At 37.9% G+C, this 23,790-nt stretch overlaps 1 protein-coding gene across 5 annotated transcripts in view; it reads left to right on the top strand.

Moving 5' to 3' along the window:
- Positions 1-23,790, top strand: part of CEP128 (centrosomal protein 128) — a 452,993-nt gene that overhangs the window by 175,222 nt on the left and 253,981 nt on the right. For all 5 annotated transcript variants that reach the window (XM_065941397.1, XM_065941396.1, XM_065941392.1 and 2 more), the window contains 3 exons: positions 1,272-1,436; positions 18,159-18,335; positions 22,577-22,636. In XM_065941397.1, the coding sequence (XP_065797469.1) occupies positions 1,272-1,436; positions 18,159-18,335; positions 22,577-22,636 (402 nt within the window). The remainder of the gene's footprint in view (positions 1-1,271; positions 1,437-18,158; positions 18,336-22,576; positions 22,637-23,790) is intronic.

Below are 23,790 nucleotides of genomic sequence, written 5' to 3'. Positions count from 1 at the left end.
TTATCACCTCATGATGATTTCAACAAAGATGATTTTGTAGAGCCTTACTGGGATCAGAAGACCAAGAGTAGAGTTGTGTATTTTTGCCATTTGCTGGCCATAGGATCTTTGTCAGGTTACGTAACCTCTTTGTACTTCATCAGTAGAATGGGAACAGTCACGTCTTCTCTCTCACAGGGTTTTTGTGAGTGACATCACTGTGTAAACCCTCAAATGAAATGTAAGCATAATAATGAGACCACCTAAAGAAGTAAGTTCTTCGTCAAACCCAGGCATTAGTGTTCTAAAACACGTTCTCCAGGGGCAGAGGGGAGCCCTGATCTGTAGAATTTGCCAAGTTCATGATTTAAGAGCCCCCATTTGACTGGTTTCAAGCTATCAAACAGCATCACTGGACACAGTTGGGGGATGAACAGCAGCGGCTCCCTGAGAGTCTCTGTGAGCTGGCCCCGCTCACCACTGGCCTCTGGGCAAGGCTGTCTGCACCCGTGCTCTTTGCCGTGCCTGACATAGAGCCAGTGTTTACACTGTTGTCCTTTTAAAGGTATTTAAGTTCACATACCTGGCAAATCTTTATTGAATCCCTTCCGCACATTATTCCTAATTTTTTTTAAAGCTGATTCTGGTTATATTTCAAATAATAAACAAAAACCAGGCACATTATTGCATTATTGGTTCTGAAATAATCCCTGGCAAACCCCTTTTACATACTTAGCTGTTTATAGTTTTCTCGCTACTGCTATTCATAATCTTTTTAACCCCACAGGAGTGGTATTCATAATTACATTGCACAAAAAAGTACACAATTCTTTCACACAAAAAAAGAGGAGGTAGCCTGAAAGAGAATATTGTGAAGCTCCTTTTGTGGAAAAGGACACTGATCAGGCAATGACGTCCCACAGTGTCCTTGTGGGGACATCTCTCTGCAGGTGGTGGCCCTTTGGATTGCACAGACCCCTGCTCACACCTTTATTAAGACCCTCTTATTCATCGTTGTCAAACTTGACTGTTGCGTCTATGTCTTTTATGGTTCATGCCTGTTATCTTCAGCACCCAGTACAGTACCTTGCACTTACTTGGTTGCTCAGTTAGTGCTAAGCGGAGCTTGAACACACGGAAAGAATGTTTCCTTTGCATGTCTGTCTGTGTGGGAATGCTTAGAAGTAGCAAAATCTCCAAGTATTTGCCCACTGATATAATGTGGAATTTGTCTTGTGTACAGTTTGGCTGTGGCCAGTGGACTTTCTCTTTTCTCCTTTTTTGTTCCTCAGGCAGAAAGCTTAGAAGATAAGAATATGGCTAAAGTCCACCGTTGTCAGCTGGAGAAGCTGAAATCGCAGTATGACAAACTGACAGAGGAATTAACCCAGAATGAAAATGAGAACAAAAAACTGAAGCTAAAATATCAGTGTTTGAAGGATGAACTAGAAGAAAAGGTAAAAATATGGATGAATTCTAATTGAAAAGGCTTATTTGCATTTCTTCTAGAACATAGTTTATGTATTAATAAATGCTAATTTTCAGCTTTCATAGAAAAGTTATGGCAGTGCCAGATACAGTCATAGAAATTTATTAGAATGCTGTGATTTTTACTCTTTCAACAACTAGTAACCTTCTAATACTTTTTATTTTAAATTTCTAGTGGATCTTAAAATAGGTATTTACAGGCAAGATAGCAAAGAAAGGAGTTATGGTTTATTGAAGACCTACTCTATAGCAAGCATTTATGCCAACAGATTGATTTATGTGTGCTCATTTAATTCACACAACTCTTTGAGTTAGATTTTATTGATCCCTTTAACCCATGAGGAAACCATGGTTCAAAATAAAACGTAATAGTTAAGTGGTCACTGCACTAGGCACTCTTCATGTTCATAGACATTTTATGAAATTGATACTATTAGGCTCATTTTTTAAGTTACAGAGACTGAAGCTTAAGAAGGTTGGTAACCTTGGAACGTTACCAGCAGACTCACTGCTTTCCTATCAGTAGCTCTGTAAAATTTGGGGTGTATCTGCTGTATATTGGGGCTTCCCAGGTGGTGCTAGTGGTAAAGAACACATCTGGCAATGCAGGAAACATAAGAGACTCAGGTTCGATCCCTGGGTCGGGAAGATCCCCTGGAGGAGGGCACGGCAACCGCCTCCAGTGTTCTTGCCTGGAGAACCCCATGGACAGAGGAGTCTGGCGGGCTACAGTCCATGTTGCTGCTGTTCAGTCACTCAGTCGTGTCTGACTGTTTGTGACCCATGGACTGCAGCATGCCAGGCTTCCCTGCCCATCACCAACTCCTGGAGTTGCTCAAACTCATGTCCATTGAGTCGGTGATGCCATCCAACCCCCTCATCCTCTGTCACCCCCTTCTCCTCATGCAGGGTTGCAGAGTCGGACACAACTGAAGCAACTTAGCACGCATGCACGCTCTGTATCAGGCATTGGGGAGAATACTAGGTACTTTCAGCAAGTCACTACTTTTGTGGCAAAGCATCAACTAAGAATAGAAGGTAGAATATTTAAATTTGTGTTCTGTGTCTTTCAGTTCAGTTCAGTTTAGTCGCTCAGTCGTGTCCGACTCTTTGTGACCCCATGGACTGCAGCACGCCAGGCCTCCCTGTCCTTCACCAACTCCCAGAGTTTACTCAAACTCATGCCCATTGAGTCAGTGATGCCATCCAACCATCTCTATGTCTTTACCAACTTCTTAAAAGGATTTGCCTGCCAGTGTGATAGAAGTCAAATAGAGAAAAGACTCTTTGTATTTGGATAATAGGATAGGGCAGGATAGACTAGGCCAGATGAATCCTATTCTTCATAAGTGTTACTAACTAACATCTGTGATAAAGGAACTATCAAGGGGTAGGATGTCATAAAATTCTACATAAACCTCTAGAAGAAACTTTCATGCTTTGCCCTTCTTTTCTTCTGTCATTTCTGTATATGTATTTTTACCTTTCTAGTAATTGTTAAAAGCAAGAAAATAAAATTTAAGTAAACTTGGTGTTTATGACTAAATGTGCTTCAGTTCAGTTCAGTCGCTCAGTCGTGTCCAACTCTTTGCGACCCCATGAACTGCAGCACGCCAGGCCTCCCTGTCCATCACCAACTCCCGGAGTTTACTCAAACTCATGTCCATTGAGTCAGTGATGACATCCAACCATCTTATCCTCTGTCATCCTCTTCTCCTTCTGCCCTCAATCTTTTCAAGCATCAAGGTCTTTTCAAATGAGTCAGCTCTTGGCATCAGGTGGCCAAAGTATTGGAGTTTCAGCTGCAACATCAGTCCTTCCAGTGAACACCCAGCTTGTGCTTCATCCAGCCCAGCGTTTCTCATGATGTACTATGCATATAAGTTAAATAAGCAGGGTGACAATATATAGCCTTGATGCACTCCTTTTCCTATTTGGAACCAGTCTGTTGTTCCATGTCCAGTTCTAACTGTTGCCTCCTGACCTGCATACAGGTTTCTCAAGAGGCAGGTCAGGTGTTCTTGTATTCCCATCTCTCTCAGAATTTCCACAGTTTATTGTGATCCACACAATAAGTTGGTAACTTTAGGCCTACAATCTTGACAGTTGTAATTTAGCTCTTATGTCATACTTTGTTTTCATTATGTCTAATGTTCACAAATATTTAATGTATCTGTTTTCAGGGTGTAGTTGCTTAGGAGATAAGGCTTAATTTTCCAAGTTTTCATAATTAAAATTTAGCCAGAAAGCTATATTAACATGTTATATATTTAGTTATTTGCATTTAGGAAATAGAGAAATTTTTGATACATTGAAAGTGTAAAGTTTGCCTTATTCTGCTTAGAATAAATGTTTCTTCACTCTTATATTTGTGATGTTCCAGGTATATATGCATTATCATGTATTCATGTAAATGGAGCATTCGAGACTTCCCTGGTGGTCCAGCGGTTAAGACTTTGTTCTTCCCCTGCAAGAGGCTTGCGTTTGATCCCTGGTTGAGGAACTATGCCCTGTGGCACAGCCAAAATTAAATAAATAAGTAAATACATAGAACATTTACCTTAGAACAGAGTTTTTGTCAACTACGAATTGTCACCTGCTCTGAGCCCTTGCCATCTACCTCTGTAAGGATTAGATCATGTGCTGCCCTGGCTGCGGACCTTCAGCACCTGCCGAAGGGGCTTCAAGGTAGAGATCAGGGCTGAGGCACTCTGTGCTCTGGGAAGACTCGCAGAGCAGGTCTCCAGAGAACTAGGTATTTTCAGTAGCTGATTTTATGAACCCAATCCTTGCACCTGCTCATAGCTAGAAAAGCCCTAAATCCTTTGATCATGACATCAGCTCCTTGTGACTAGCAGAAAGCCTTTGCGAAGATAAATGTTTGCATGAACTCCGTGTTCACCACCAGAATCACATGTATATTGGCTTTGCCCCCTACCTCTTTGGAGCAGTTACCCAGAGCTCTCTGGGGTGCTGTCTCCCAGGCTGCAGCCCTCATTTTGCCCCATATAAAGCTTAACTCTTATGTTGTACATTTTTTTTCAGTCAACAGTTTCTGGAGTTAGTGGTTGTACAGTAGATTCTCCCCCAGCCTCCCTTAGTGGTTTCCCTGTCCACAATTTCAGTTACCTGCTGCAGTGGATTACTGAAATTACCAATTTTTGGACCAATTGTGGTGCAGAAAGATTAATTGGAAAATTCTAGAAATAATTCATAAGTTTTAAGTTGCACATTGTTCTGAGTAACATGGTGAAATCTTCCTCTGTTCCACTTTCTTCCACCTGGGATGCCCACTTATCTCAATCTGCTGCTAACATCCAACCAGCCACATCATGGCCCAGAATCACCCAAAGCTGGTGAGATCCTCCTTCTGAGGTATTATCAGAAGGTCAGTAGTAGCTTAATGCTATCTCATCATGTAGGCATTTTAATGTCTCATATCTTCACAAAAACAGTGGTGAATATGGTACAGTAAGGTATTTTGATAGAAAGAAAGAGACCACCTTCATATAACTTTATTACAGTGTATCATTACAGTTGTCCTATTTCATTATTTGTTATTATTGATAATATCTCACTGTGCTGGTTTATAAGTTAAACTTTATTATAGATATGTACGTGTAGAGCATCATCACTCTGCTGACAAAGCAGAGACATCATTAAAAGCAATATCCTTTTCAATTGTTAAAACTATTGAATATATAGTCAAGTCCTGATAATGGGTGCTGATGCAAAGAAAAGATATCTAAAGTCTAAAATGGTAAATAATCTTAAGAATACATGGACACATACACACATAGCTTATGGGCTTGCTTTTTTTAAATATATTTTGTTTACCTGATTGTTTATCCTTTTGATTGACTTAGCTGTTTCTATTCATCTAATTTTTTTAGTATAATTAGTTGTGAATCAAAATTTCATTGGCTCAAGTTATATCCAGATAGGACCTTTCTCTTTCAGAGGTAGTGAGGTGTTCACGGTTATGGACAGAACTTTCAGTTTAAATCATTTTGTAGCCGTGCGGCATTAGGCAAGTTGCTTAAAACTCAAAGTCTCAGTTATATCATCCTTAAAACTGGTATAATAACAAATTCTAATGGAGTTAAATGTGAAAGTGTATTTAAAGTGCTTGGCAGAGTGTCTGATACCTGATCAGCTATCAATTAGCAGCTGCCATTATTTTATTATTGTTATGTTACCAAGTGGATGCCAGTTAATGGTTTCGCCAAGTAATAAACCAGTCAGCAAGCATTGGATAACTACCTAATGATATGTTAAGGATTAAGCGCCAGGGAACTGGGAATAAGGCTTACTGCACTATGTTGATTGGACGTTTTGAGCCAGAACCGTGTTGAGTCACTTGAGATGTCGGTCCACAAAGGAGGTGCTAATTTGAGAAGAGCTGGCATTTCTATCTTGTGGAACAAACTGGAGGCTGGGTTGGTAATTATGTTTTCTGTTTGAAGAGAGGAACCCAATCATGGTTGTTTTTCTATCCCCAAGATCAGGTAGAGAACTTTTCATATGGTAGGTAATTTGTAAGTAAATTGAGGATGAAGAGATATGACTGTGTATACATTCATGCTCGTATGTTTGCGTGTGTGCTCAGTCGCTCAGTCATGTCCTGCTCTTTTCAACCTGATGAACTGTAGCCTGCCAGGCCCCTCTGTCCATGCTTGGATTTCTTGGATTTCCCAGACAAGAATACTAGAGTGGGTTGTCATTTCCTCCTCCAGGGGATCTTCCCGACCCAGAAATTGAACCCGTGTCTCCTGTGGCTCCTGCATTGGCAGACGGATTCTTTACCACTGGCACCACCTGGGAAGCCCTGCTTCTGTGTTTATGTGTAGATAAAAAGTATGGTAACCTATGGCTATAGATGTTTGTTCATTCTCTTCTCCTCTCTCTCTCTCCTCCCCCCTGCCTCTCTTCTCCACTCTTCCTTTCCCTTTCCTTCAATGAGTGTCTATGTGTTGACCAGTCTGGGGGAAATAAAAACAAGAAAACAGTACAAAAATATGTCCGCAGTGGAAAAAAGCCCATGACTTATATCCCAGAGATTCCTGCTATCCAGGCAGTGCGGTGAACTTGATAAATAGGGCCCAACTGAAGGACTTCTAATCCTAATGAAGGGATTTCCAATCGAAAGGGTCTCTCTAGAACCATTTCTGATCAGCTCATAGATTATGTAGGCTATCTGGGATGCTTAGCTAACTCATATAATACTTGCTTTTCTTCATTGTTATACTTTATCTTCCTTTTCTGTTAGTTCTTTGGGAGATGTGAGTGGCTACAGTGAAACAATTAGGAGACAAATTGTGAGACAGTCTAAGGCAGTGGAGTTCACAGGAACCTAAACATTGACTAGATTAGGGTTTGCAGAAATGTGTTTTTGTTCCTTTTCATGAAATCTATTATTTAAATTGTTTGTGAAGTGAAATGTAGCAACATATTTAAAGCTATGGCTGTGTTGGCTAAAAACACTTAAGAAATAATTTTCTTATATAAAATGTGGATCTTTAAAAAGATCATTATAATTCAGAATTGCAAGTGTAATGATGATGCCATTTTTACGTAAGCTGGAAACTGAGGTTGAGAACATAGTGTTGTGACTCGCCCAACGTTGCACAGCTTGTGTTGGAAGCAGGATATGAGCACAGATTTCTTGTATTTTCTCCTTTATTTACTGCCAGGAAAATGACTCACGTTTCTGTCTTTTCAGTGATTTCTTTAGTGTTGAATTTAAATTTGTTGTTATTATAGTCAACAAAGATTACCGTATCCTTTCTTATTTGTTTTTAGTCTGCATAAATTTTGGATTAGAAGTCATCAATAATTTTTTTAGAAAAGTCTAATTAAAACCTGATATTTCCACATAAAAGATATCTGTGACTGGAAAAAATGAATCAGCATTGTTTAATTTTGTTTTGTTTCTAACTTGACCATCTGTTTAGGATTGTCCTTTTTCATGAGATGAAAAAATGTATATGATTGTCAGATATCTGTTCTATAAGATATTCACTCTGCTAAAATCACAGTTTTACATTTTTTACCAAGAATTCTTTGATAGTAGCAAGCAGAATTCTCTGTTTTTTCTTTGTTTGTTTGTCCCCCCCCTCCCCCCCCAGTACGAGAAAGAAGTGGAAGTTAGTGAGCTGTTGACTTGTCGCACTGATTACACTTTAGACCGTTTTTAGGCAAACTATGCTCTTTGGTGCTTCATGTTTTTTTATATTGTGTGACTAGAATAAAGCTATAACTTCTGCATATTAATTTGGTGGAAAACTTTAAATAAGACACTTTAAATAAACACTAACTAGGATACTATGAGTAATTTCCTGTCAGGTTTCTCCCAATTAAAAACAAATAAGGAAAATAATAATAAAATGGTCAAATTGAAGGCAAAATTGTAAATTTATCATTTGTTATTTGTAAAGAGCTTTTAACTGAATGCCTGATAGTCGTTAAGCCCAGACTAGTCCTTACTTTTTCAGAGAACTGACAGAAACACTAGAGTGTTACCATGTATAAATCACTCAGCCAGATGTTAGGAAACACGTTGAGAATGCATGGATGGAGTGACCTCATCCAGCTCTGGTAGAGGGAGGGGCGTGACACAGCGATGTATGAAAGGACATTTGGTCTCTGCTTCCCAGACTGAAACGGCTTCCCTCGTGGCTCAGATGGTAAACAATCTGCCTGCAATGTGGGAGACCCTCATCCTTTGGTGAAGGGAATGGCAACCCACTCCAGTATTCTTGCCTGAAGAAGTCCATGGACCAAGCAGCCTGGCGGACTACAGTCCGTATTGTCACAGGGTCGCACATGACTGAGCGACTCACACTTTCACCCTTCCCCAGACTGAAACGAAGATGTGGAGAAGAAGCCACTTCCAACCGCTTTCCCGTTGGCATTGAACTCTCTACCAACCGTTTACAATCTAACCGGTTGGTTTTAAGTGAATTTAAGGAGTGACATCCAAGTTTGTGTCTTTATGACCTCTGATTTGGATTTGAATTTAAGGCATTTCGAGTCATTTTGAAGGGCTTCCCTGGTGGCTAAATGTGAAGAACCTGCCTGCCAACGCAGTAGGTATGAGACGTAGGTTCTATCCCTGAATCTGGACGATCCCCTGCAAGAGGAAATAGCAACCCACTCCAGTATTCTTGCCTGGAAAATTTCCTAGACAGAGGAGCCTGGCGGGCTACAGTCCGTTGTCACACCGAGTCGGACACGACTGAGCGACCAACACTTTCACTTTAACTTTTCGAAGCATTTAATCTTTAACTTGTTGTCAGTTCAGTCGCTCAGTTGCATCTGACTCTTTATGACCCCATGAACTGCAGCATACCAGGCTTCCCTGTCCATCACCAACTCCTGGAGATTACTCAAACTCACGTCCATTGAGTCGGTGATGCCATCCAACCATCTCATCCTCTGTTGTCCTCTTCTCCTCCGGCCTTCTATCTTTCTCAGCATCAGGGTCTTTTCAAATGAGTCAGTTCTTTGCATCAAGTGGCCAAAACATTGGAGCTTCAACTTCCACCTCAGTCCTTTCAGTGAATATTCAGAACTGATTTCCTTCAGGATGGACTGACTGGATCTCCTTGCAGTCCAAGGGATTCTCAAGAGTCTTCTCCAATACCACAGTTCAAAGGCATCAATTCTTCAGCACTCAACTTTCTTTATAGTCCAACTCTCACATCCATACATGGCTACTGGAAAAGCCATAGCTCTGACTATATGGATCTTTAACTTGCTGAGTGGTTGATAACTACAGGAGCTTGAGAAGAAAGAAGTCTTTGGAGCACTTTCCTCTAAAATCCTGTATTACTAGTTTGATTTCATTTCCTTGTGAAACTGTGAGTGATATCCAGAGTGTAGGAGATAGGCTGAATGATGGTATGTAGTTGCTTGGGGTGTGTAAATTAGCCAGAGCAGACCACCTGAAAGTTTCTACTGCCTATGTGTCAGCGCTCTGCCAGATGCTGAGCAGGCCTAGCTTGCCTTGTAGACCCTGAAAGATACATACGGTGAATGTCCAGGTTTGTTTACATGGACTTTCTTTTATCACCATTGAAAGCGCTTGTTGACTCAGTCCATTTTTTTAATATAATGTTGAACAAGCAATATTTTTTAAATTTATGATAAGCCAATATGTAGAAGGTGCTTATTGTATACATGAGTTATATTATTTGGAGATTTGTTTTTCCACTTTTTTCCCCCATAGCCTTTCACAGGAATAAATGTATACTTTAGCATCCTGTAAGGAAAAGAAAAAGAGAAGAGAAACAAATTCTGTTGGTTTTCTAAAGACACTGTAAGTTTATAAACATTTTTCTGGAGATGAATGGTGCATTTTTTTCTTTTGAAAATTAAACAGTGTTCCTTCCAGATGCATAATTTAAAACTCTAGTTGTTTGTTTTCTGTCCATGTTTTGTTTCAGAAATAGAAATGCATCAAAAGTGGCTGACTTTAAATAACTAATGTTACTTGTGTTTTCAGCCATTGACTTAAGAGAAATACGTCATAATTACAAAATGGTCCTAAAACTTAATGAATGTGTAAAATACCCTTTAGAGGCATTTTTAACTGTGAATATTAATTTCTATGAATGTATCCTAACATCTTTTTGATTGTGCTACCAATGCCTTTTGTATTGTTCAATATTCTCCTAGAAAAAAATTACTAAAAACCCTGAGGCAAGAATAATTTCCTTAAATGGGATTAGAAGTTTAAGTTTAATTTTCCATTTTTTTGACTTCTGTTTTATGAATAACTTTCCCAAGCCTGCCTAAGACCAGGTTATAGACTGGAAAGTCTTTCACACTCAAGTTTTAGCATGCATCACATTGTCTATCAGGTATTCTAATTATGCCATTACTTTTTTCAGTTATCCCAGGTGGTGCTAGTGGTAAAGAACCTGCTTGCCAATGCAGGAGATGTAAAAGACATGGGTTCAATCCCTGGGTTAGGAAGATCCCCTGGAGGAGGGCATGGCAGCCCACTCCAGTGTTCTTGCCTGGAGAATGTCATAGACAGAGGAGTTTGGCGGGCTACCGTCTATGAGGTCACAAAGAGTTGGAGAGTACTATAGCTCTTACTCTTATATACTGTTAGTCATAATTTCTTCCCTCCTTTGAAAGAAAGATTGTAAAGCATCTTCTTACAGAGAGGAAGGAAGTGTCTATCTAACTAAAAAAATGGTAGCATTTTGATTTTAATCTTCTAGAAGGAATTAAAATGTTCCTTTGCTTTCTAAATTCATATAAAGAACTATCTTACTCTCTCACAGATAGACCTCATACTTAATGTACTGATGAGTACTTAACTCATCAGAAGATCTTACTGGGTCTATCCTCAAGATTTATTCTGATTCACTTCTTACCACTGACGGGCCCTTTACTTTTGTGACATCAGCTTCCCTTGATCGTTGTAATAACCTGCTAGTGTTAAGGTGCTTGCCATCAGTGATTTTTACTAGTTAATGTAAGCTTATTGAAACACAAGAAGTCATTTAAGTTTAGAGATTCTAGTTTTTTCTTAATTCTTTTTTTCATTGTATAGTTGGGAACTGCTATGCTTGGCATATAGAAAATGCACTAAAAAAAAGAAACATTAGTGGAATGACTGGAACATAAAAGGATATTTATGTTTCAGAAATATTTATCGATTGACTGCTATGTAAGACATTCTTTTCTTTTTAAAAAAACTTTACTTTTCATTGAGGTAACATTGGTTTATAACATATATAAATTTCATGTGTACAACATTCTACTTCTGTATACATTGCAGCATGAAAGTGAGAAGTGTTAGTTGCTCAGTTGCGTCTCACCGTTTGTGGCCCCGTGGACTGTAGCCCGCAAGGCCCTTCTGTCCAGGGGATTCTCCAGGCAAGAATCCTGGAGTGGGTTGCTGTTCCCTTCTCCAGGGGGTTGTCCCAACCCAGGGATCGAACCTGCATCTCTGCGTCTCCTGCACTGGCAGGTGGGTTCTTTCCCACTAGTGCCACCTGGGAAGCCGTGTGGGCATGTAAGCTGTTTCTATATCATGGGTGTTGTAAATAATGCTACGGGCAATGTTAGGGGAACATATATTTTTTCTGATTAGTGTTTTTGCTTTCTTGGGGTAAATGCCCAGAAGTGGGATAGCTGGATCATATGGTAGTTCTATTCTTATTTTTTGGGAACTTTCATACTGTTTTCCATAGTGGTTATACCCATTTACATTTCCATCGTCAGCGTATGAGTGATGCCGGAATACTGAAATGAAGAGGAATAGATCTTTGCCCTAGAGGAACTCACCCTTTGACGAGGAGACAGACATAGACGACACACAGAGTTAGTAGGTGCTATGGCAGAAGCTTATGTAAAGTACCAGAGGAACATGTGGACAGAGCACTCAGTGTTCCTAAGAACTTGGGTCGCCTTTTGTCATCCTGATATTCATGTGGGTGATGAAGTAGGTGCATGCTATTGGACTTCAGTAGCAAGTAAAAAACTTAGTTTATGACTTCCCTCATCCCCTGTCACTGAGTATTATTGGGCTCCCATAGGTTGAGTTTGTGGACGTTTTCAAACTGATCTGAACTATTGTTGCTTTATTCTGTTTTTATTTTTGTGATACCTATCCAGGTGTTTAATATATAGCCATAATTTAAGAAATCCACACTCACGTAAGATCTTCTAACAAATATTTGAAAGAAGTAGTTACATGTGATCGCAATCAGTGTGTTATTTATTTGTTGGCTGCTTTGCAAGACAGCTTGAACTGCAGGTTAGTAATTTTCCAGATTAAACTCTTGGCAAATTTCCTATAGAACCCATAGTAGATCCTTTCTTTTAGTCACTTGAAGTTTCTGCCCTGCTTGGCATTTCACACTGTATCCTAGCTGACTTGCAGCTGAGTCAATGCTGTTGGCAGAAGTAATGGGAGCCTTCTTTAGAGAGTCAGATAAATGGCTTCCAGACAGATCCAGTTTTTGTTCAGGATAGTTTCATAATTTGCCTTGTAATGCTAGTGTTCTGGATTTAAACCATAAGCATAATAGTTATCTTGAGTTATAGAAATACTCTTTCTCAAAACATTTTAGGTAATGGGTGCAGGTCTATAGTTCCAACAAGCCATGCTTCTAGTAATCTTTAATTACATTTCATTAGTTTTAATTTTGGCCTTAAACTTTGATTTCTAAATTCTACCACTTACCCTCTCCACGCCTCCGCCCGCCCGCCCCCAATCATGTATTATAGATGGCCCTGGGGCTGAAGCATTGTATGCTTATTCAGGTTACTTTTCAGTAAAGGAAAAACATTAGCTTTGTAAACTAATGATTTATTCAGTGGTGTGCCTGTGTTTTATTTGCTATAATGTGTCTCTTAAAGAACTGTTTTCATTTTATGTAATAACGATATTGGAAATACAGTGACTTTTCTGGAACAGTTAAGACATTGAAGGAATCTCATATGCTTTTACCAAGGAGATAACATTTTGGATATGCTCTGGTTTTTATTGAAGTCATTCTATTTTCATTAAGATCATGTCTCTTTGTAATCTTTATAGCCTTTGGGAACGTGAATGTTCTAATTAGAGGAGCATTTCTTATCCTTTGAATTATAGGTTCAATGATTAAGCCAGTCAACAATGTGTCTGTGTGGGGGGGGTGTGTGTGTGTATGTGTATGATGACATTGTGAGTATTATGATTTTTGTTTCCCGTCGACGCAAATGTCAACAATGTAAGCCTTTCCTGTCTTTAAGTGGAAGCATCAGGAAACTTTTACTGTCTTGACCATGTAACTATACCTTTAGTGTGGTATTAGTTATACTTTTTAACTAAAATCTAGAGGAGATTATGTGTATACAAGGTTTATCTCCAGCATAGAGGAGAGCGATAGCCCATAAAAATTTAGGGTATTGTGCCTGCTTGGTGGTTTTCCCTCTTGTTGTGGTTTACCTCTCTTTTCTTGTGCCATTGTTTTATATGTTTTCATTTGTAGTGATAAGGCTCATTCAGAAATGTTTTTGAGTTATTCCTTCTACTTTATGACTACATTAGTCCCCATATAACCTCCTGATAACTTTTTTGAGATTTTCACATGGATTTCTAAACTCCAGTTTTAAGAACTCAACCTTTATAGCATTTGAATAGAGAGCAGTAGTAAGGAAGTCAGGGGACTTAGTTTATGGGTTATTGGCTCTTTGACTTTCGTCAGGTTTCTTTGTCTGAACTTTGCTTTCCTTATGCATAAAACTAAAGGTGGGTTTATTTCCCTTGTGGCTCAGCTGATAAAGAATTCACCTGCAATGCAAGAGACCTGGGTTCAGTTCCTGGGTTGGGAAGATCCCCTGGAGAAGAATACCCACTCCAGTATTCTGGCCTAGAGAATTCCATGGACTCTCTAGTCCATGGGGTCGCAAAGAGTTGGACACGACTTTCACTTTCACTTTTATTTTCTAAGGTGGTTCTTTCTCAGGTTCAGTCATGGTCTATTGATATCCCTCATCTTGGATCGTATAGACTGTTATAGTCAGCTTCATCTAGCCCCGCTCCCCTACCCCCTGCAAAGAATCTCCTTATAGTCCTAAGAACCAAGCATTTGTGTCCTTTCACACTGAAACATTGAACTTGAACTATCTATGTCTTCCGCATCTTTAAATAGTCTCTGAAATACCTTGTTTTATTTCTGGTTCTCTGGAAATATGGTAGCTTTTGGTTCATGTTGTTGTAGAATTACTTCTCCCTCTATTTTCACTAGAAGGCCACAAGATAGCCATCATAGTGCTTAAATATTGCCATCTGCCTTTATTAACCTATGTGGCCCCAGTGAGATGGTTGATTGAGTTAATGTCAACCAGTTTTAACTTCTTCCCAAAGAATTAGCTGTACTTGCCCAATTGGTGGGCTCCTGAGCTGCTAGTGGTAAAGAATCCACCTGCTGATGCAGGAGACATAAGAGACATGGGGTTTGATTCCTGGGTCAGGAAGATCCCCTGGAGGATGGCATGGCAACCCACACTAGTATTCTTGCCTGGACAATCGCATGGACAGGAGCCGGGAGGCTACATTCCATAAGGTCACACAGAGTCGGACACGACTTAGCACACACACACACACTGCATTGGTAGAGTTATTTCTGAAACAAGAAACAGGGAAAATCAGCTAATTCTTTGGGTGCCACAGTTAGTGTTCAAATTGATATTCTAAAGGCAGAAGAACTGGGATAAAACAGAAGTGTTGAAATTTGTTGGCTCTGTGAGAACAGGCGGCTTATCTATCTCATTTGCTCTATCCCTGGCATTCAGAAGAGTATATTGCCATAGTGGGCATTCCATAAAGATTTATAGAGCCAGCAAAAAAATTAAATTGCAGTTGCTTATGTACAGAATGGAAGAGCTTATTTATTATAACTCTTAAATTTAGGGTCTTGGAGGACATGCAGAAAGAATGGAGAACCAGTATGGTGCAGCATCTGAAAACTAATTAAATAAAAGAACAGAGACCTTTACCTGGAACAGTAGAAGATTTAGTAGGGGTGGAAGATTCACTTATTTGCTTTAATTTTTGAGTATAGTACTTAGATTCATGGAAAGATTTTTGCATTTTTGTCAAGTACTCTTTTCCTTGAAACCCGAGTTGGTCATGTAGGTAGAGGTTGCATGACTATCTGTCATAAATGTCACAGAAGGGGATCCTGAAAGAACAGGTAGTTGAACCCACTTATTACTAAGGTTCATGTGAGTTTGTAGTTCTGTGAGTTTTACTTCAAAGAAGATTGGACATGGCATGCTGTCTCGCAGAGGATAGTGAAGTGGGTAATGAAATTTCCAGCCTTTGCTAAAGTGATTGAACTTGTAAATTCTTTTTGACATGATCAGCATTTCTTAAGACTATAAAAATCTGGAAATAGTTTTGTTTTCTTTTTAATGAGTCAAGTATCAGAGAGTACAGAAAAGTGACAAGGGAAAAAAGAAAGATGTCTATGAGGGAAAAGAGAAAAGAAAAATCAGTTAGAACATTATTGTGAATCATGTGGATTTAAAGTGTGAATGGTTGTTCCCTAAGTATGACAGCCACCCTTGATGGAGTGTTTTCTTTACTAACATTACACCACAGGCCTGCGGCGGGAACACTGTAGCCTGTTTGACTGGAGGACTGTTTGTATAGAGGAGGCCCAGCACACCTCAGAGGCCTTTGAGTATATAGATCTGCATGGTCATTGATGAAATGGCCTTTACAGTGTTGACTTTGTCTTCAAAAATGTTTAAATCACTTATTTAGTAAAGTGGAGGAGTTTAAAGATGACTGCAAATATGTTTTGTGGTCTCCTGAAATTATCAGTTTACTAAGGGAGACAGGTGCATGACCAAATAATTTTATTATAGTTTACTATGTTTAAAAAAACTATGGTATACATAATGTACTGTGGGAACCTTCTGCATTGGGAGATACAAATGAAAGGAGACTGGGGTTTGAAGGAGAAAGTTTGAAAGATAAGAAGCATAGGTGGGTAGGTGCATAACAATACACAGGCAAGTATCCTCTACTAGGGACTTGGCAGTAAGGTTTCTTTCTAGTAAAAACTATGAGATCATCCCTTACTGTCAGAGCCAGGCCACGATGTTAATTTTTGTGAAAGGTTTCTAGATGAAGTTAGACTTAGCAGAGTATCATCTGAAAAGATACCATATCCATCAGGAGGGAGAGTTTGAGCAGAAACTGCGTGTGGACAAAGGAGAAAGGGAGATGTACTGGAACAATCTCCATCCAAACTCTACCCAAGAGAATGGAACACACTTGTTACTGTGGTTTGAAAGCCCTGACATGTAGTTGGACATGCCAGGCTGCCATTAGTGTGATGCCATTTAAATGTTGTTTCATGAAACAGACTCCTCTGGTCAGATTTCCAGTTCATTAAGCAACATTCTGATTATAATTTGCCTTCCCAGCTAGATTGGTCTACAGGGAGAAAACATGCTGGTTTACGCTGACATGAGCATTCTGATCCATATGGCAGTTATGGTTCTCATTGTAAACTAATGTAGTAAACTGAGTGATATTCTAGTCTGTCCGCCAGTCTCTTATGAGCTTAATGTGCTCTACTGCTGAAAGATGACTTGCATCAGAGGACCAGAAAGCAGTGAAACTCCAGCTTCTACAGTCTACAAAGTTGAGCTCCTGGCCAGGAAGATGTACTCATGAAGGTAAACGCCTTCACAGGACTGCTAGCTAGATTTTGAAATAACACAATTCCAGAGTGAGTTGTTCAGATGAGATGTGGCTAGAGGAGACACATATATAGGTGTTCTTGAGAAGCTGCAAGTATGAGAGAGTGGAAAGGAGGGAGATGAGGTGGGAGAGAAGAGCAGAAGTCAGGTTGTGAAATGACTGTTCTTTTGTAGGGAGAGTGTTTCATTCATTTTTTTTTTTAAAGTAAATTGAACTGCTAGGAAATTCATGTGTGATTATTCTGCTCAAATACCATTCTGTCTTTCATGATGAATTTTCATTGAAAAAGCCTTTTGTTATTTTAAATTCAAGTTGATTGGTTGACCGTATAATCTTCCTGCTTATGTTGTGTTTACTAGGGTAGGTGAAGATCATTAGGCTATTGTGTGATGACTGAAGGCATAACTAGCCAGCCATTGTGACTTTTTGGTCCTCTGTTTAGCCTTACAATTGTAGTAATTCTGTTCTTTTCCTCTAAGCCTTGTGCAATACCACTTGAATGTCTCTAATGAATTTCTTATGAAATTGTGTAACCCTAATGACGGAGACTAATGCTGAAGCTGAAACTCCAGTACTTTGGCCACCTCATGTGAAGAGTTGACTCACTGGAAAAGACCCTAATGCTGGGAGGGATTGGAGGCAGGTGGAGAAGGGGACGACAGAGGATGAGATGGCTGGATGATATCACCGACTCGATGGACATGAGTTTGAGTAGACTCCAGGAGGTGGTGATGGACAGGGAGGCCTGGTGTGCTGCAGTTCATGGGGTCACACAGAGTTGGACACAACTGAGCAACTGAAATGAACTGAACTGAGTGACGGAGTTGTTTTGACTAGGGGGCGTCCCCAAGCCTTGTAATCTCTTATAGGGTTCTTGAGAATCTCCTTTTCATGAAGTATATTTACTTATTTGAAAAGTAGCTCTTTCTAACCTCTATCAAATTTTCATGACTCAAAGCCTTTATGTAGTATCACTGAGTTTGGAAACTTAGACCTTTTGAAATGGTGTTTTGATGAGATAAAGGTAGTAGTAACATTTTTTTTTTCCTGAAATGAAGAAACCTATTTACTTGACATTTTGCCTTTTCTAGTGTTTTACTAATATTTATTGAAAACTCAAAATCGGTTTGTGACATTGGCTTTTACTCTGATCCATTAATGGCACTGTGTTATTAAATCGGTGAAGGATTTTTTAAAACTTTTATTTTCTTTTGGTAGCAGAATTACTGTAGTATTTTTTATCATGTATCTGCACACTATTTCACTCATTATCGCACTTCTGAATTCTCTGTTACTTGACATCAGTTAATGAGAAAGAATAATAAGTTATTTTGGTAATGTCAAGGGGCAAAGTCAGATCTGTTTTTTAATGTGCTTCTTTGGGTTTGTTGTACAGATGTGACATGTGTTTCTTGTCTTCACTTAATAATTAACCTCTGATTTTATTTCTTACCAATGTCTCTAGGAAAAACATATAACCAATGAAGAAGAACACCGTAGGAGGATGGAAGAGGCCAGATTGCAGCTCAAGGATCAACTTCTTTGTCTGGAGACCGAACAGGAATCCATCCTTGGGGTGATAGGAAAGGAAATTGATGCAGCTTGTAAAACGTTCTCCAGGGACTCAATGGACAAATTGAAAGTAATTACGAGTTGCTATGTGCCTTTCAGTTAGTTTCCTAATATATAATTTAATATGATTTAATGCATAGTTACCTGGTCATCACATTTTTATTCCAGGGAGTTTTATGGAACAAAATAACATCTTACACTTTTTAGAATGAGCTATTTTATCTATTGCACAGTCATGGTGAAAGAAAGTTACTCCTTGCTGTTACTCCCCTGAATTGCTTGTATCTCACTATGTAAAAGAAAATGTCTTACAAGAGAAATCTTTCAAGTCAAGAAGCCTGGATTTTGAATTTTTTATTATCATAGGCCATTTTTATTGTTGTTAGTATATTACTGGCTCACACCTATTGAGTGCTGGCTATATTACACATACTGTTTTAATTACAGTATATACATTCTCTCTCTATTCTGAAACCACCCTGTCCTTTAGACACTCACATTAAATCATTTTAGGCAAGAAAAAGCAGGACTTGAAGGGGATAAGTAACTTGCCCCCCGGCCATGTATCTAGTCTAAAGCTAGAATTAAGACTTCAAATATTGGGTGTCTAACTCTGGAGCTTAAAGAAGTATCTACCATGCTATTTGCTTCCCTGTTTAAACAAATTGCATTTTATCTAGTTTTCCTGTTACTTTAAAATGGATTATTGCCACTAAATTTGTAGTCCTAGTGAAATAATAAATAAAAACAGAAGTAATCATGGATATTCTTAATTCCTTGAAGTAAGTACCTCCTTACACTCTAGGTCATAGTACTGCTAAGTTATATACAAAGAGCATTGCAGTGCTTTGGTGTGGTATGACCACAGTACATTACAGTTTAGCCCATCATTTCCCCCTGTAGTTATTTCATTTGATGATATAACAGCATTCAAATTATCATATTATGCATTAAGGGTTTTTTTTAGTCTTTTCAAATATTGTCATTTATCTTTTTTTCTCATATAAAATATTCTTCCTTGAACTACTTTCCCCTCTTTTTTCCTGTTTTTTCTACCCATCTTTTTTGTTTTTCTTAAATAATGTTTTCAGGAACATAAAATAATATTCTCCACTTGCGCTTTAGGATTCAGCTTTAAAGGAAATATTTCAACTGGCAGAATTTGGCGAAATTGATGGAATTTCTGCAATATATGTTTTTGTATACTTTTTTTTTTAAAGTTCAGATGTCAATTTGAGAGGACTGTGAACCAAATACAAGAAGTAATTAGCTTTAGGGGAAAACTAACTCTTTCTGTCCTGTTATAACGTTCGTTTATTCTGTTCCTTATCTAATACTGCTTTATTTTTATTTAAAACTTGTTGACATATATTTAAACCCTTGAAATCATAATTTTATCTAGAAGATGCACAGATTTACTACCGAATATTTATTCTGTGTTGAAGAATTTATGTCAGAATGGCTTGTTTTCAGCCAAGTAGAGATATAAAAATAGGAACATTTGGATTGTATTATATATAAACCTTGTTATTTACAGACTAAAACGGGTCAATTACAAGCTAAAGTATAGTGTGGATGTATTACATTGCTTAAATATTTTATTTCTTTATATGATTCAAATTATCCTTCTAACATACTATTATGGAAAGTACCCTATTCTTTAATAGGCTTTCAAGAATGTGGTGGTAATGGGTCTTTACACCTCTTTACCTGGAGAAAGACTAATTCAAGTCTAAGTGATGGGTGGAAAGTTAGTCTATGAGAATGGAAATTCTATTAAGATTATTTTGAAGAATGCATTTTTTTTATTGTGAATCTTTTTCCATTAATAATTTTTGTTGTTTCATTTCTATAAAATTGAAAAACAAAGGAATACTCAAGAACATAACATTTGTTCTCCACAGAAACCACCAAAGTGTTTATTAAAATTGATTTTTTTCTTTGTAGTTCAGAAATGTAGATGAGATTGGTGGTCTTTGTAAAATATTTTCAGAAACGAAGTAATTCCAATCATTCCTGGTCATTTGTTGATTTTTGAAATATTGCTGATGAAATTTTCAGCCATTTTATGTAGAAAGTGACTATTATGGAATGGACCAAATAAGAGATATGCAACAAAAGAGTCTGTGAAAAGTCTTTGGGAATGTTGTCATTATTTCTAATTATAGTTTCTTTTTTCAGCCACCATATTTATTACTTATTCCACATTAGTAAGTGCATGCAGTGTTTGAAAATCTGTTGTTAGATGCTTATGGAACAATTAGAAAAGTGTCTGAATTAAAGATACAATATTTTCACAGACCAATCTTTGGTAATTCTAGAGATTTTCCCCTAACACTTGGTCAGAGTATTCATTTCTTTGTAGAGCATGCTGAGAATAGGCTTTGGATCAAGACAGATGGAGATTCAAATTGCAACTCTCCAAATTGCTAATGTATGACCTTGGATGAGTTATGTAATCTCTATTTGCTCTAAGAATTCATGTCCTATTTATAAGTTGGGTTATTATGAAGATAAAATAAAAAAGATATAGAAGGTGTACATCATGGTGTGATGTACATGCTAAGTGTATCATATCTTGCACTTAGTAGTGCAAGATAGCAGGATCAACTAATGATTTCTCTCATTATTATGCAGAGTTTTTTGTAATGTACTCATATTGCCAAGTATATGGCTTCTATTTCTTTAATCTTTTTATGACAAATAACTGTTGTCTTAGTAGACTTTGTGCTCTTGTCATAATAGACTTTGAAGTGTATTTATTGATAATTACATCTTGATATGCAGTTAGTAGTGAAGTGATAATGGTGTTCTGTATGTCTGATATTGTGCTAACACCCATTTTATTTAATTTATACCCTGGCCTCATGAGGTAGTTTACTCACTTTAGAGATGATAACCTGCAGGTTAGAGAAAAATTAAGTCATACCATTTATAAGTGATTAAGTGACTATTTTCTTAAACACTAAACTATATATAAATGTATAAAGCATGTTGCAAAATATAAACATTGTTTTATTTCAGATTATTTTGGTTTTTAATCTTGAGTACTGTATCTTAGGTCACTGAAGACTTGAGATGATGACATAGGTCAATGAAAAAGAGTAATAAAGAACAACATAATCAATGATAAATGGATGGTTACAAATATTCAACACAGTAGAGAGGTAGAAAAGGAAGAAAGCACTGTGAGCTAGAGACTAAGAAAAATCTCATTGAAAAAGCTGGAAAGGCCTGAGAATTGAGTGAGATCTAGATAATGAGAAAAATGGATGATAGGTTGTATGAGACTACAGCACTCTTGTACGTGGCATGTGGTCAGCGCTTGTTGTGCATTCATCATATGTCTAAATGAATTACCTAGTGCTATTCCTTAGGGGAGTGATGTGCACACACATCAAGAAGTATAGAAGTATTTGAAGATAGGAACAGACATTGCATGCAGAGGGATAAGATACTTTTAAGCAGAAAATTTCTAGGAAAAACCGACACAAAAATTTCATGGATAGCACAAAGTTCAAAGGGAAAAATTGAGAAAATCTTTTGTGTTTACAATTATGAAGTGACTGAGAAACTTTGAGTACACTTTTATCAGTAATAAGGCAGAACCAGCTGACAGTAATTTTATAAATGAGTTGGTGTGAAGGAACTCAGGGTATCCAGTGTAGACAACCTATTTATTTTAGAATCTTGTTACCATCATGAGTTACAAAGCGATGTAGGGGTGAAGTTATATTGATTAGGTTCTGTCAGTGCTCTACAACCATTAATGAGACAAAATAGCTCTCATAGTATAAAATTGAGGAAGGAAAAATGAGACAAAGAATTAAGTTTTATGTAATTACATCTGACTCACTGTGAAATACATTATCTGGAACAAGACTGAGGAAAAGACACAAAAATGAAGTAAACTGGTGTAAGTGAGGCTGCTTGCCATGCCGAACTCCATGGATCAGCCTCAGAGATTTGAGCTTCTCAAGAGCCTCGAGAGCCTCGAGATTCTCAAGTAGTAGCACTTGAGAGTTGAGTCATATGTGTATACGTGAGCTAAATATTTAATGTCAATACATACATTGATACATGTTTTCATACTGATGTATACATATATTGATACATATATACATGCTTAAATAAATAGGCATTAAATAAATAATGGTTTGGAACTGGTTTTATACTTGCTGTGAACTTTCTTTTTAAACCCTTAGGTTTAGAGACTGAACTTTTGGATATAATGGTGTACAATCTTCATTTATGTAAATTCATTTCAGGGAGGTACCTACTTCTAATTGATGACTTCCTCTTTCTTTGTAGGTTTTTTCATCTAGTCCTGATATTAATTATGACCCACATCGCTGGTTAGCAGAGAGCAAGGTAATTAATCTCAGAATCCTAAAGCTTTCATAATGTTTATGACCTTCAAGCCATCCTATTTGGCCTAGTCATGTATTTTGACATGTAACTGAACATTTGAAAGCCTTAATACTTCATTACTGGGAAAGATATCATTGTAATGCATTCAAGAAACCACCATGTTCTTTTAGTTTAATATTTAAAAATTAGCTTAAATATACAGGCATGGAGTGAGAGAATAAATGAGAAGGTAAAACTGTTGAAATATTGAAATTTGGTTGTCAGACAAATTCCTCTACCTTTTTCTTGGGAGAGAAAGCTGAGGTGCCCAAAAGTCAGGGAAGCTGTAACCAGTCCTCATTTACGTGTATATATCCTTACATTCTGGTTCTGGAGTGTTAGCTCAAAGCTGCCAAATATCTCTGTGGCTCAAGCAAATTCTTCACCTCTCTGGGTATGTTGTTTTCTCATTTACAAAATGGGAATGGTAAGCTGTGTGTTCTGAAGATAACTTGATTGTTTCATGATTCTTTGACATCATGATTTAAATGTAATGGAAGGTAATGTTAATTTTAGCAAAAAGATTCTCCTACACTGTGTGATAGTTTTCAGCTGTCTTCATATATCAGATCAACTTGGAAATTCATTAATTTAAATATATAGAACATTGTGATCATATAAGATGTAGATATCAGTTTATGAAATTATCAATGCTTAAGCACTTGCGTTCTTTTTTAGAGTAGTTTTTTTCTGCTTTAAGTTACTAAAATCTTCCATCCCATTTAAATTCTATAAGAAAACCAACTGTACTATAAACCTCGCCAACTGTGTTCTAACTTAGGATTTTATTGCATGAAAGAACCTTTAAGTTTTTATAATATCTTTATTTAAAAATATGAGCAAAGTGAGGTTTTCATTAAGATACGTGACTTTCTTAGCTTCTCTGGTGGCTCAGATGGTAAAGAATCTTCCTGCAATGTGGGAGATGTGGGTTCCATCCCTGGGTCGGGAAGATCCCTAGAGGAGGAAATGGCAACCCATTCCAGTATTCTCCCTGGAGAATCCCATGGACCGAAGAGCCTGGCGGGCTACAGTCTGTGGGGTTTCAAAGGGTCAAACACGACTGAACGACTGACACTTTTACTTCTTTTTTGATATAAAGAATGGGAGAATGG

This window comes from Muntiacus reevesi, chromosome 7, assembly GCF_963930625.1.
Source record: "Muntiacus reevesi chromosome 7, mMunRee1.1, whole genome shotgun sequence".
NCBI lineage: Eukaryota > Metazoa > Chordata > Mammalia > Artiodactyla > Cervidae > Muntiacus > Muntiacus reevesi.
This window is presented reverse-complemented; position numbering and strand designations above follow the sequence as displayed.